Genomic DNA, 14,840 nt, shown 5'->3' on the forward strand with positions numbered 1-14,840 from the left:
TAAAATACAGTATGAATAAAAATGCTCACGGTGTAATTTCAGTTTTGAATCGGATGTTCACATTGCGTCCCCTTTTATCTCAGAAATCAGAATGGTTCAATCATACATGTTTTAACTTTCTGAAATGTCCATGTTAAACTTAGACAAAAGTATTTTCATTCACATGTCACTTGCGTCTACTGACGTAATGATGTGACCTGCAGATAGTGAACGAATTCAAGGGTATTCTTTATGGTGAGATCATTTAAAATAATTCTGTCCCTGCAACAGATACTGATACTGTATTCTGTGCTTTGCATAAAAGTTTGCAATCGTAAGGTGGGTGTACAAGGTATTTTAGTTTCATTTTTAGTATTTTTTTCCCCTTTCACTTCCGTAGTGTGTGTTATGTGTACAAATAAAGTCAGAAAAACTTGTTCTGCACTTAAAAGGCAATAAAAAGTGAAGAGATTTCAGTTCATATTCAGATAGTGACCACTATCGATATATATTGATGTATGTAAAATCACGAAACATTCAGCCACAAATGAAAATGCATATTTAAGTATATTTTTTAAAATAGTACTTATTACAGAAATAATATACTTAATATATACTTACGTGCTGAATGTAATGTTTTTCAGACACTTAACTGCATGTTATTTACAATGAAATGAAAATGTATAGTTTACATATATATATATATATATATATATATAAACTTAGTTGAAATTAAGAGTGCTTAAGTATATCTTCATATGTAATTTCATAACAACTTCTGTTCTATTTGAAATATGGTTAAAGTGTGCTGTTGAATGCACTGACAAGCATTCATGATAAACCGAAGTATACTTTAATGTCATTTCTATAGAAACCTTTAATGCATGCATTTAAATATTTTAAATTACACATTTGTAATGAAGTTTAACTTTAAGTGTAATATCGAATAACATACTACAGTTGAAATTATAATCAAGTACTTTACATGTGCTTTAGTCAACGCATCAAAATAAGTGTACTTCTTTAAAGCATGACAAAAGATTATTAAAAAATGATTTAAGTGTATTTGTACAACTTTTAATTTGACATTATTACAAAGTGCAGTTTTTAAGTGTACTCTCTTTATACACCTAAGTGGCCTGTTATTCATTAATACTATATGATCTGAAAATGCTTTTTTTTAAATATACTTTTAAGACTTGAAGACACCAAAAGCGCACATTCAATACAATTAAGCACTCTTTTTTTGCATGCAGTGTAGTTGACCAGGTGCTATGGAGCTTATATATTAAATATGTTGTATATTATTAATATTAATGACTCCTCTTCTCAACCCATACAGTGGAAGGAAATTAAAGTCAACATTCATTATTAATTATCTTCAAGATGCATCTTGCCAGGTTTGCCATCGGTTCTCAGACAGAAGTTTGAAATGACAGAAGTTTTATATTTGGGTGAACTGTTCTTTTTAATTATAGTTTGGGTGTCTGTCGCTTTTTCTTAAAAGGACATCTGCTGCTCACAACCACAAAAAGACACAAAGATGATGACTGCTGTTTTTCTCAGTAGAAACTGACATCAAGCATGAAGTTAGTGCGGACGATTCATCTAGACAGTTGCGTTCCACCTCTGAACTCCCTGATCCTCAAGATGTTGAAACCAGCTGCAGTGAAACGCTTCCATGGCCAGAATCTCTCTGCATTAGTACCAGTTCTTCTCCGGATGCAGCAAGAGCTGCTGATGCAGTGTCTTCTGATGATTGCCCTGCGACTCCAGACTCGCTCAGTAATGACCAGCACGATTCAGACAAAGCAAGGTAATGCATCAGTACTGTTTCTCTCTCAACTGTGATTTCATTTTGCATGTTTCTTGGCCAAACCTGTTAGGCTTTGGTTACTGCTGTGTTTATATTCTTCCTTGTAGTTTCACAGAGCAGGTGATGGATGTTCGGACAGAAATGTGCACCAATGGAGAGATCCATCAAGTTCCTAAATCACAGGATCTTCAGAACAAAGCTGACAGACCCAATAAACCACGGTACAATATGATTACATCTCAGAAAATGATCATGTCTAATATGATTAAAATGTCATGTGCCGAGGTCATAGTTCACATTTTTAGCATTGTGACAATAAAAGAATAGTTCCCCCCAAAAAATACAATTTGCTGAAAATTTTTACTCGTACTCAGGCCATCAAAGATGTAGATGAGTTTGTTTCTTCATCAGGTTTGGAGAAATGTAGCATTGCATCACTGTCTCAGCAATGGATGCTCTGCAGTGAATGGGTGCCGTCAGAATGAGAGTCCAAACAGCTGATAAAAACATCACAATAATCCACACCACTCCAGTCCATCAGTTAACATCTGGAGAAGACAAAAGCTTGCATGTTTGTAAGAAACAAATCCATTTAAATATTTTTAACTTCAAACTGTTGCTTCCGGCTGAAATAAGAGTCTGAATCAGGAGAGAAATCTGCACAGATCAAGCATCGTTTACAAGCCAAAGCAAGTCTAAACCAGTATGTGGGTTAGATTTTGATGTAAGAGAATGGATTTGTTTCTTACAAACACACATTTTCACTTACTAAGATGGACTGGAGTGCTGTGGATTACTGTGATGTTTTTATCAGCTGTTCGGACTCTCATTCTGACGGCACCCATTCACTGCAGAGCATCCATTGCTGAGACACTGATGCAATGCTACATTTCTCCAAATCTGATGAAGAAACTAATTCATCTACATCTCGGATGGCCTGGGGACATGTAACAAATGCATAGCCACTGGCAAAGTCTTAAAATATTTTGAATTCTTGGGCTGCAGGGCTGCAACCATTCGTGTGAGCAGGAAGAAGCAGACGTTATCAGGGCAGCGCCAGAGAGCCGACGTGTCTCGCAGTGAGTGTGCGGTGGCACAATCCAGCTGGCTCGACGTATGGAAGGGACGCAAGTAACTAACGCTACACAATCCCTGAAATCACATAAAAACTTAAGAACTTCCTGCAGTATAGGCATTTAAAAATGGCTAAATTAAATAATGCATTTCATGAAATATCATGAATGCTATATTATCAAGCATCTGTACATAAAATCTTAACAAATAAGGTGCCCTTTCACACCAAACACATTGTGAAACAGTAATATGAAACGCAGACCTATAGGCTTAATGAAATGGCTAAAATCACTCCGATTTTAAAATGTGCACTATGCACTGTCAAATGAACGGTTTTAAAGGGGTCATATGATGCTTTTTTAAAGATCATTATTTTGTGTATTTGGTGTAACAGAATATGTTGACATGCTTTAATGTTCAAAAAACACATTATTTTTCAAATACTGTACATTATTGTAAGTCCTCTATGCCCCACCTCTCTCATGTAAGTCCTCTCTCAAACACGTTTTCTACAAAGTCCCTCCTTCCGACAAGCGCAGTCTGCTCTGATTGGCCAAAATCGCATCATATGACCCCTTTAATTCATAAAGTACATTTTAAATCATTATGTTTACTTATTTGTCATGCTTTAAAGAAATACACTTATTTTGATGTGTTGACAAAGCGCATGAAAAGTACTTGATTATAGGTTAACCACAGTGTATTATTTGATATTACATTTAAATAAAGTATATTTTTGTTTACCATAAATGCAATACACTCGGCAGTACACTTTATTTTAAAGAGAATAGAAGCAATTATGAAATTACATGTAAAGATGTATTTAAGTCCTAATTAAGTACTCTTAAATTAAACTAATTTGTAATACATTTGTTTAATAACATGCAGTTAAATGTTCGAAAACATTACATCCAGTTTGCACATATATGTAGAAGTAATATTGAAATTACATATAAAGATGCATTTAAGTCCCAATTATGTGGGTCAAAAAAAAATCAATAATCACTAATAAGTTAAACTAATTACATTTAATATAAATGTATATGATAATATGAACCATTCATTTAATTGCAAATAACATGCAATTAAGCGTAGGAAAACCTTGCACTGAAGTATATTTTTTAAAGGATATTATTTGTGCAAGTGTACGTCTTTTTCACGAGGGAAAGAATGATTGTTTCAGGTAAGTGTAAAAATGTACAGAATATGTACTGAAAAACTGATGGGGATAAATCGTATATATAGGCGAAAGTGTCAATGCTTTAGGAATATTAATGCTAATCATAATTAGAGTCATTTGAAGCCCTTGCTAAAATAAGGAGTAATAGTATTCAATGCTGGTTTTTAGTTTGAGTGTCAGACACATGATCCAAAGCTCACACACAAAACACAGTCGCCAAAAGTAGTTTCACTTCAGTGTTCACGTCTGGTGTCGCTTCTAGTTCTATAGGAATTTATTGATTTTATTTAAAATCTTTGTGCTGAAGATTCACGTTTGGTGTGAAAGGGCCTTTAGGAGACCCATTATACTGTAAGACTGCAGGGAACAAACAGTAACAAGTACAAACTAAAGAAAAGGTTTATATTTGTGTTAAATTTGTATTTGTTTTGTAGGCACAATGTTCTGTGGGCCACTCTAGATGGACATGCCATGTCACTGTGGAAAAAGCGCACAGTGAGTTGTTTCATAATGGCATTACATTTAATACAAATAAAGTATACATTGCAAATACTTATTTTATAACCACATTTTCAATGTGCTCCAGGACAAATTCACAGAATATATTTTTCATGCGATGCCAGATGCAAAAAGGAATAAGCACAACTGACAATGTTAGCCAACGAGCCTTAAAGTGTAATTTAATCTGCATTTTAATATGCCTCTGCTCATAGAGCTTTATAAATGGATGCCGAGGCTTTTTAGGTCAAGTTGAATCAGCAATCTCTGACTCAGTTTGTTTGCTGGCTTCAATGCCTGCAATACGCTGTGTTTTCCATCGACTGGCAACCCGGGCTGTCGAAATACTATTACTACTACTATTACTATTACTATTACTATAACTGGCAGTGGGCGGAGTCACACAGACCAAAACAAAAACAGACATTCCGACACGGAACACACATTTCAAAGCAGAAAAATTGGCTGTAGCGTTGTTTTTCTGAGAAATAAGTACGTGAACTTGGCATGTTTCCTAAATATCTGCAAATGTATTAAGGTATTTTTATGCTTTAGTACAGTCATGCAGCAAATTACATGCAGCACCTTTAAAGCTGAGAGTTAGTATTTGGTTTATTTGAAGCATCAAGTCATCACTTTCAGCTCTGTCCTGTGATTGTGTTGTGTCGTAGCTGTGCGGCAGAGCTGGTTGATGTCTCTCTACGCCATTCGTGGAAGGGAACCGATCACTGCACCCAAACAACACGGACCGCTGATCATGAAAGACCCACGGAAAAAGGTGTACACTGCTATCCGTGGATACTCCCTTTGGATTTACAGCAGCAAAGAGGTGTGGAAAACTGCTTACTAATGTGAACCTTTCAAGAAGAATTCAAGAGATCAGAGATAAGCAGAGTTGTTAGGAATGCAGTTGGTTTTACAACAGTTACTAAGCCAGTTTGTGTGTTTGTAGCCCCCTCTAAACCATCTGGATTTAGGGATCTAAAATACAGTCATGCAGAGTAAGTCATTAAGATGTGCTTTATAACTACTAATAAACAGCCAAAATGCTAGTACTATGCATGCTAATAAGCAACTAGTTAATAGCGAGAATTGAAATTTTTTAATGTTAATGCAAACAAAAAGTGCATAGTGCTGCTTATGATTTTTGTTGGTTTTCAACATAAAACTTGATGAAATGATTTCAGTGTGCGTATGATAAATTTTTTTAACATTTCCAACAAATTTCAACAACACCGTGATAATATTGATAACCATGATCAATTTGGTCACTACAATGGAAATTTTCACACCGTTTCATCTCTATATTTCTGTGCTCTGCATGCTTTGTCTTCTGTCAGTCGTGGAGTAACCTGATGGGTTTGTTCAGTTTCTCTGCAGACTCTGCTAAGGAGATGGCTGTGTGGCTGGAGCGTCTGAATGAAGTGATCCGCAGCGCTCTGTCCTACAGCGAGGTGGCTCATCGACTCTGGTCGAGTCCCTGTAATAAAGTTTGCGCTGACTGTGGCGCTGCCAACCCGGAGTGGGCGTCAGTGAACCTGCTGGTGGTCATCTGTGAGGCCTGCGCAGGCGCACATCGATCCATGAGCAGTAACAGGTCCAAAGTGCGAGGTCTCAAACTGGACAATAAGGTTTGGACAGAGCCTTTAATTCAGGTGAGTTCTGTCATGCCTGTGTCACATCCTGTCTTTATGCTATCAAATGACACATTATTTTACAGTGGTCTGAAAAGTTTTCAATATTAATATTTAAATAGCTTGGAAATTAATTTATTTTCATAAGCCTCAGCAACCTTCTTTTAGCATTATGGATTTTTGAGGTTTATATGAGGTGTGGCCTTTTCCTTTAATGACATTCTAATTCATACTAATACTAAATACATACTAAATTCATACTAATTTGCATGTTTTTTGACAAGAAAATGACTTGTATATGTACAATAGTGTCCATGAATTAAAAAGAAAAGAAAAGAAAAGACTTCAGTGGCGTAGCATTCTCTGCCTTTAATCTAACTTTGTTTTTGTGTTTAATCAGAAAAACAAAACGACAAAAAAAGAAGAAAAAAAACATCAAATGTTATTTTAGTATCTTTGAGTTACTATTTTTTGTAAATATTTTGAATTAGATTTTACTTTTATATTTTCTGATTAATGTTGATTTTAAAGTAATTTTTTTACTAGTTGTTGTTGCTTCTAAATCTATATAGTTTTTGTTTATTTTTATTAGAGTTTTAGCTTTGGTCATTTTAGTACATGAAGTCAAACTAAACGGTACTTGAAAACTAGCTGAAATTAAAAAGTTTAAGTTTGTTATATTTTATTCCAGTTAACATTTATTTTATTTCAAGTTAAGAAAATGTTTTTATATCTAGTTTTAGCTGTAATTTTAGTTAACTATAATAACCCTGGTTCAAAATAATGTGTAGTATCATAAAAATAAAAATAAAGTGTTTTAGGGTGTCATAATGTCTTTTTACTACCTGTCGCCTTTTGCTGAATTACACATTTGTCTTTGAATTTGTTTGATAATTTGATGTAATTTGATGAACTTTACACTGTTATTGAACTGAACTGACTTGAGCTGAATTGTCTTCTGCTTTGTTGATCTGAATTTGCAACTTTGCAACGTCATTTGAATCAGCATTGAACTAAATTGAGCAGAATAATGACACTTTACAGCTGAAATTGTATTCGTTTAATAATTGAAAATATTTTTTTCTTACCGTTAACCTGCTTTGAAACCGTAAACGTAACAACCAACGCACACGTGTCATGTTTTCAGTTGTTTGTGCTGTATGGCAATAAAGCTGCCAGCAGTGTTTGGGGTCACAGCATCCCTCCGACGGAGCAGATCGTCCCAGACGTCTCTCCAGATCAGAGGCTGGAGTTTATCCTCGCCAAATACCGCAAAGGACTGTACCGGAAAGCTCACCCGCTCGCCACCAGCCAGACACTGCTTGACCAGGTCAGCATGTGATTAAAGCTCCCTAGCAGCTGATTCGTTTCAGACCGATCCCATGCTGATGTGTTCTCTGGTGCTCCTCAGAGGCTACGGGAGGTGGTTTGTGGTCCTAATGTGGAGGAGACGCTGTCTCTGCTGTGCTCTGGAGCCAGAGTTTCATGCAGCACCACAAATCCTGAGCTTCAGTCTGCCATCAGCGAGGCCGAGAGCGCTGGACAAGCCCTGCAGACCGAGCTACTCCGACATAATGAGTTTGTGGGTTAGTTGAGCTTTTTTCATGGCACATTTGAACTCCTTTTTGAACATGTCCAGGTCTTTTGAAGTCTATTTTTAAAGCCATCAGATAATTTGCATTCAGACATTTATATATATATTTGTGTCCCTGCAGCACAAAAGCAGTGTTGAGTCGCTGGGGGATATTTGTAGCAATAGCCAACAATATATTGTATGGGTCACAATTATACATTTCTCTTTTATGCCAAAAATCATTAGGATATTAAGTAAAGATCATGTTCCATGAAGATATTTTGTAAATCTCCTACCGTTAATATAGCAAAACTTAATGTTTGATTAGTAATATGCATTGCTAAGAACTTCATTTGGACAACTTTAAAGATGATTTTCTCAATATTTAGATTTTTTTGCACCCTCAGATTCCAGATTTTCAAATAGTTGTATCTCACAAATATTGTCCTCTCCTAACAAACCACACATCAATGGAAATATTATTTATTCGGCTTTCAGATGAAAAAGTTAAAAAAATGGACCCTTAGGACTGGTTTTGTGGTCGAGGGTCACAGTATATATATATATATATATATATATATATTCACTGTTAGTTCATGTTAATTCACAGTGCATTAACTAATGTTACACCACACATCAATGGAAATATTATTTATTCGGCTTTCAGATGAAAAAGTTAAAAAAATGGACCCTTAGGACTGGTTGTGTGGTCGAGGGTCACAGTATATATATATATATATATATATTCACTGTTAGTTCATGTTAATTCACAGTGCATTAACTAATGTTAACAAGCACAACTTTTGATTTTAATAAAGCATTAGTAAATGTTGAAATTAACATTAGCTAAGATGAATAAATGCTGTAGAAGTGTTGTTCATTCTTAGTTCATGTTAACTAAAGTAGTTGACTAAGTATGTTAACTAATGAACCTTATTGTAAAGTGTTACCAAAATAATATTAATTAAATAAAAGGTCACTTTAGTGTATTTAAAGAGAGACACTTCCATGAACGTTTCTTAGCACACTTAAGTACACTTTAAAAAGTGTGCTTTATAATAATGTCAGAGTTTTACTTTAAAGTACATTTTAAGTCATAATCTTTTAATAATCTTTTATCATGCTCTAAAGAAGTGCACTGTATTTTGATGTGTTGACTAACATACTAAAGCACATGCTAAGTACATGGCTTTTATTGATTTATTGACTCAATTGTAGCTTCATCATTACAAACGTGTCATTAGAATATAGATTTAAATATACAAATTTCATACAGAAATGACATTAAAGTATATTTTAGTCTACATGCAATAGATGTAATTCTGAAATTACATATCTATTACATATAGTACTCAAGTCCTACTTAAGTGAGTTAAAAAATTATAAATAACATGCAATTAAGTGTGTGGAAACATTGCATTCAGTTGGAACGTAAATATATTATTTTAAAGTATATTTTCATAAGTACTCTTTTTAAGAGTATGCTAAACTCTGCTTATTTTTTTAGGTGACCTGGGCATGTTTTAGTGCAATTGATTATTTTGTTCATTATCTAATATAAGTGTAATTGTTTTTGAGGATTGTTTTTATAATCAGTTTCTGTTCATTTGAATTCATCTCTGTTTTAAAGAGGCACCTGACTTTGAGCAAACAAGACATTCGGAGGAGCAGATAGGTGAGATGCACTACTGAGATGCCTGTCCTGTCTTTTTAGCAGACTACTTCGATTCAAATGACAGCACTGGGTTTTCTTTGTCTTTTTCCACACGTGTAGAAGAGCTCCATGGAAAGCTGGATGAGGAGCGTTTCTTGTTCTCGCAGGAGAACGAGTCTGCGGCCTGTGATGTGCTGGATCTGACAGAGGTCATCTCAGTGTTCGACTGCTCTGCGGGGTAACAGCAAGACACCGTATCCGCTAAAGACATGACTTTCTTTACTATCTCACAGTTAGGATCGCATTAATGGACCCGTGCATTACAGATATTATCATATGTGACCCTGGAGCACAAAACCAGTCATAAGGGTCAATTTTTCAAAATTGAGATTTATGCATCATCTGAAAGCTGAATAAATAAGCTTTCCATTGATGTTTCCAACTATTTGAAAATCTGGAATCTGAGGGTGCAAAAAAATCCAAATATTGAGAAAATCATCTTTAAAGTTGTCCAAATGAAGTTCTTAGCAATGCATATTACTAATCAAACATTAAGTTTTGATATATTTACAGTAGGAAACTTACAAAATATCTTCACGGAACATGATCTTTACTTAATATCCTAATGATTTTTGGCATAAAAGAAAAATTAATAATTTTGACTCATACAGTGTATTGTTGGCTATTGCTACAAATATCCCCCAGAGACTTAACACTGCTTCTGTGCTGCAGAGTCACATATGGACAAACCTGTGTTTGCATACATTGTGTATTTAAGGGCTATGAATTTAATGTGTTTGTTTAGTTCGTTATAAAAAATAATGCAGTGTGAATGGCTTTAGTCTGATTGACGAAATAAATAGCTATGGACTGTAGCTCAGCACTGGCTTATGTTCAATGAGAATGTTTGTAATGTCTGCTTTCAATGATAATGTGCATTTGGGAGCTTTTTGCGGAAAATACTGATATTTTTGTGAAATCGGCCCAAAAGCCCTTGTGAAAAAGAAGCACACTGTAGCACGCTTATAAAAAGATTGCGGTAATAATGTTTAAAATAATATACTTAAGTTTGGACTGAATGTATTGTTTTGGCCGTTTACAATTAAAACCCATTTAATCCCATCAGTCACAATAGTGACCATAAAGAAGGTTTTCATTTATAAAGCTCTAATAATGTTACTGACTGCTGTTTTAGTGCATTTTCTGCAAATATGAAAAATAATTATTATTTCAAGGGGTTACTAATGACACATCATTTTGATATGTTCATGTCTGAGAAAAAATTGGGATTAAATGGGTTAAATTAAGTGTATTATATTTTACATTTACGTTAAATGCAATAGAGTGTTTTTTAACCCGCTTAAGTAGGACTAACATGTATATTTATGTAATTTCATAATTAGTAACTTTGAAATATGATTATAGTGTACTGTGAATATACCGACAAGCATTTATGGTCTAAAACGTACTTATATGTCATCTATTTAAATCTATCTGTAATTACACTTTCATAATGATGAAGTTATTAATATAATATATTAACTTGAAATACTAAATAATCCACTACAATTCAAATTATAATCAAGTACTTTACATGTGCTTTAGTATGTTAGGCAACACGGCAAAATAAGTGTAGCATGAGAAAAGATCATTAAAACATAATTTAAAATGTATTTAAGGTAAAAAAAAGTATTTATTACAAAGTGCACTTTGTAAGAAAAACAGTCCTGAAAGTGTCTCTCTTTGAGAACACTTAAGTGGCATTTTATATCATCTGCAAGTACGTTTTTTTTAAATATAGGCTACTTTAAGATTTGAAGTACACTACAAGTGTACATTCAATACAGTTCAGCGCACAGAAGAGAATACAGAAACCATTCTTTCAAGTTTGTCTTATTAATATTTTGCTGAGCAGAACATGCATTTTATTCTGGAAGTGTAATAATGCTTACCATGTTGTTCATAGGCAAACCCATGGGTTTGAGGTGCTATCGCTGACAGACAGACTGATCTGCTGGGCAGACGGACGAGACGCTCTCCTCAGTCACATGCTGCATATCATGAAGGTAAAGCAGCATCTCTGAGTCTGTGCTAGTGGAAGCAGGTCAGCTGCAGCGGTGACTGACGAGAAGCTGCTGTGTGTAGATTGTGCTGGCGGGTGCCGTCGCGGATGAGGATCTGCTGGGGGTCTGTGCCGTGTCCAGAGCGTTCATACGGGAGGGTGCAGCGCTGCAGTGTGCAGAAGTGTGGTGCACCCTTCAGGACGGAGAGATGAGCATTCACACAAAGCACGGATGCGCAGACACAGTGACTCTGGACAGTCAGACACGCTGCCGTCAGTATCACATCCCACATCAGATCATCAAACACTGTCATAGGAATGTCAATGAAACAAATATGTCTTTTCTATAGATCTGCAGCGCTCAGAGAACTGCATCCTGCTGGAGTTTCCTGAAAGGTCAGTGTCCTGTAGACTAAGAATTAGGTGGCTAATGTCCAGTCACTACTAAATTGTCCCTAGCAATCATTTTAATCAATCAATTAAATATGTGACCCTGCACCACAAAACCAAGATCATGTTCCATGAAGATATTTAGTCAATTTCCTACTGTAAATATATATTAAAACTTAATTTTTGATTAGTAATATGCATTGCTAAGAACTTCATTACGGAGGAATCGAAGTGGATCTATAAGTGATCAGTTTTTAGTGTTTGGTGAAAGTAAAGGTACAAAAGTAAAGGTGCAAAAAAATCTAAATATTGAGAAAATCATCTTTAAAGTTGTTCAAATGAAGTTCTTAGCAATGCATATTACTAATCAAACATTAAGTTTTGATATATTTACGGTAGGAAACTTACAAAATATCTTCATGGAACATGATCTTTACTTAATATCCTAAAGATTTTTGGCATAAAAGAAAAATGTATAATTGTGACCCATACAATGTATTGTTGGCTATTGCTACAAATATCCCCCAGCGACTCAACACTGCTTTTGTGCTGCAGGCTCACATATGTGAAAGCATTTTTGGGTTCCCTCACTAATGGCTGAAGGCTTGTGTTTGCTGCAGGACGTTGCATATGCAGTTTGAGCTGGAGCACAGCTGTCTGCAGTGGCATGAGCTCGTGCAGAAGGCCATGTGCTCGAGCACAGATGCACAGCAGCGCTCAGGATCTGTGCCCTGCTCTGTAGACAGGTGCATCTCTCACATCACACAGTACGGTGAGTCACCACCTGTCCTGGACCAAAACAGCACTGAATACATGCAACCTCTGTTCGGATCATTTCAACAGAGTAAAACCCTGGTGCCTTACTGCTTAAATAAAAAGGTGCTTAACTACAAGTTAAGCAGTGTGCTTAATTGTAATGGATATGTACTTTTAGTGTACTTCAAATCTTTAAAATATATTTTTAAGAAACTTGGTTATACTTTAGTTTGGGAAGCAATTCTCACTATTAACTAGTTGCTTATAAGCATGCATATTACTAGAATACTAGCTGTTTATAAAGCACATATTAATGTCTTATTCTGCATAATCATATTTTAGATCCCTTAATCCTTAAACCTCATACCTAAACTTAACAACTACCTCACTAACTATTAATAAGCAGCAAATCAGGAGTTTATTGAGGCAAAAGTCGTAGTTAATAGTCGTTTAATAGCGAGAATTGCTCCCCAAACTAAAGTGTGACCAAAAACTGTACTTGCAGGTCATTTAATATAAAAGACCACTTAAGTGTAATTAAAGAGAGCAAACTAAAGCACACTTAAAAAAATTGCAGTTTGTAATGTCACAAGTTTTAAAGTACATTTTAAATCATTATGCTTTAAATTAATAATCTTTTGTTGTGCTTTAAAGTACACTTATTTTATATAGTTTAATAACATACTTAAGCACATGTAAAGTACTTATTAGATGTTATTTGATATTACACGTAATATATTTTGAATGTACTAAATTGTAACTTCATTATGTGTACTTATAATATACAAGTTTCAATAGAAATGACATTAAAGTATCTTTTAGTTTATCACGAATGCTTGTCAGTAAATTCACAGTAACACTTTAACCGTATTACAAAGACAATAGACGTAATTATGAAATTATATAAAAAGATGTACTGAAGTGGGTCAAAAAGCACTCTCAAGTTCAACTAACTGCATTTAATATAAATCTATAGTACATTTTCATTTAATTTTAAATAACATGCAGTTAAATACCTACGTATATATATTCTTTTAAATTATATTATTACCGTAATACGTACTCTTTATGAAAGTATGCTTAAGTATACTTCTTTTTCATTAAGGACTACGTTACAAAAAAATAGGACAAAATTGAAATAAAACATTATTCTATGAAGTAAATTCATGAAATGCAGTCTCTCCTTTAGAGAGAAGCGGACTAAGGTCAAACATTGAATAGTTTCACATCATAGCTGGTACTGTAGTGTGTGTTTTTGACCAGTCAGCATCCAGGACCACATATTAAAGCTTGCAATATATTCTAGAATGTCTCGTTTTTAGAAAAACGTATCTTTTAAAGAGAATTGCTGTGTCTGTTTCAGGGTTGAAGGTGGAAGGTTTGTATCGGCGCTGTGGAGTCGCTCCTCAGATCAGTAAGCTGGTCGATGCTCTGAGCGTTTCTCCCAGAGGAACGCTTCTGGAAACAGACGAGCTCTCCATCCTGGACATTTCAGGAGCTCTGAAACAGATCCTGCGGCAGAGCTTTGAGATCATACCGAACGCACACAGACCGCACTGGCTGAAAGCTGCAGGTACGTCTGTTCTCAGCCATCATTACTCTATAAAACACAGCTTTGCATTGCACATCAAGATCTATTCACTGGTTCTATCTGTTTGCTCTCTAAAGTCGCTGCTTGTGTGCTAAAGTTTTCTAAAATGTGACCCTGCAGCACAAAAGCAGTGTTAAGTCGCTGGGGGATATTTGTAGCAATATCCAACAATACATTGTATGGGTCAAAATAAAAAAAAAGAGTTTGTTTACTCACCCTCAGGTCATCCCAAGATGAAAATGAGTTTGTTTCTTGATCAGATTTGGAAAAATGTAGCACTGCATCAGTGTCTCAGCAATGGATGCTCTGCAGTGAATGGGTGCCGTCAGAATGAGAGTCCAAACAGCTGATAAAAACATCACAATAATCCACAGCACTCCAGTCCATCAGTGAACATCTGGAGAAGACAAAAGCTGAAACACATCCAGCATTAAGACGCTTTACAGTATATAAGGCTGCTGTCACTTTAAGACTGAATGCACGGATCCAATATAATGAAACGCATCCCATTTCTTCCTCAACTGTTTGTTCATTTAAGATATAACCATGTTAATGAGGATACTTGCCAATACGGGTATTTTAACAATTTTGTGTACATTTGCCATGTAAGAGCAAGAGAACTTAAATCAGACG

General features: G+C 35.2%; 1 protein-coding gene across 1 annotated transcript; it reads left to right on the forward strand.

The window, feature by feature from the left end:
- The first annotated feature begins 1,365 nt into the window (after nucleotides 1-1,365).
- On the forward strand, nucleotides 1,366-14,302 carry LOC107562905 (arf-GAP with Rho-GAP domain, ANK repeat and PH domain-containing protein 1). The gene is made up of 18 exons (XM_016247659.1): nucleotides 1,366-1,390; nucleotides 1,546-1,795; nucleotides 1,903-2,016; nucleotides 2,801-2,926; nucleotides 4,484-4,544; nucleotides 4,636-4,667; nucleotides 5,103-5,146; nucleotides 5,219-5,376; nucleotides 5,888-6,202; nucleotides 7,329-7,511; nucleotides 7,593-7,767; nucleotides 9,385-9,429; nucleotides 9,529-9,646; nucleotides 11,375-11,474; nucleotides 11,554-11,743; nucleotides 11,821-11,866; nucleotides 12,481-12,632; nucleotides 13,980-14,302. The coding sequence occupies exons 1-18, from the start codon at nucleotides 1,366-1,368 to the stop codon at nucleotides 14,300-14,302; spliced, it is 2,457 nt and encodes an 818-aa protein (XP_016103145.1).
- Nucleotides 14,303-14,840: the final 538 nt, after the last annotated feature.

Source organism: Sinocyclocheilus grahami, unplaced genomic scaffold (assembly GCF_001515645.1).
Source record: "Sinocyclocheilus grahami isolate Dianchi unplaced genomic scaffold, SAMN03320097.WGS_v1.1 scaffold847.1, whole genome shotgun sequence".
NCBI lineage: Eukaryota > Metazoa > Chordata > Actinopteri > Cypriniformes > Cyprinidae > Sinocyclocheilus > Sinocyclocheilus grahami.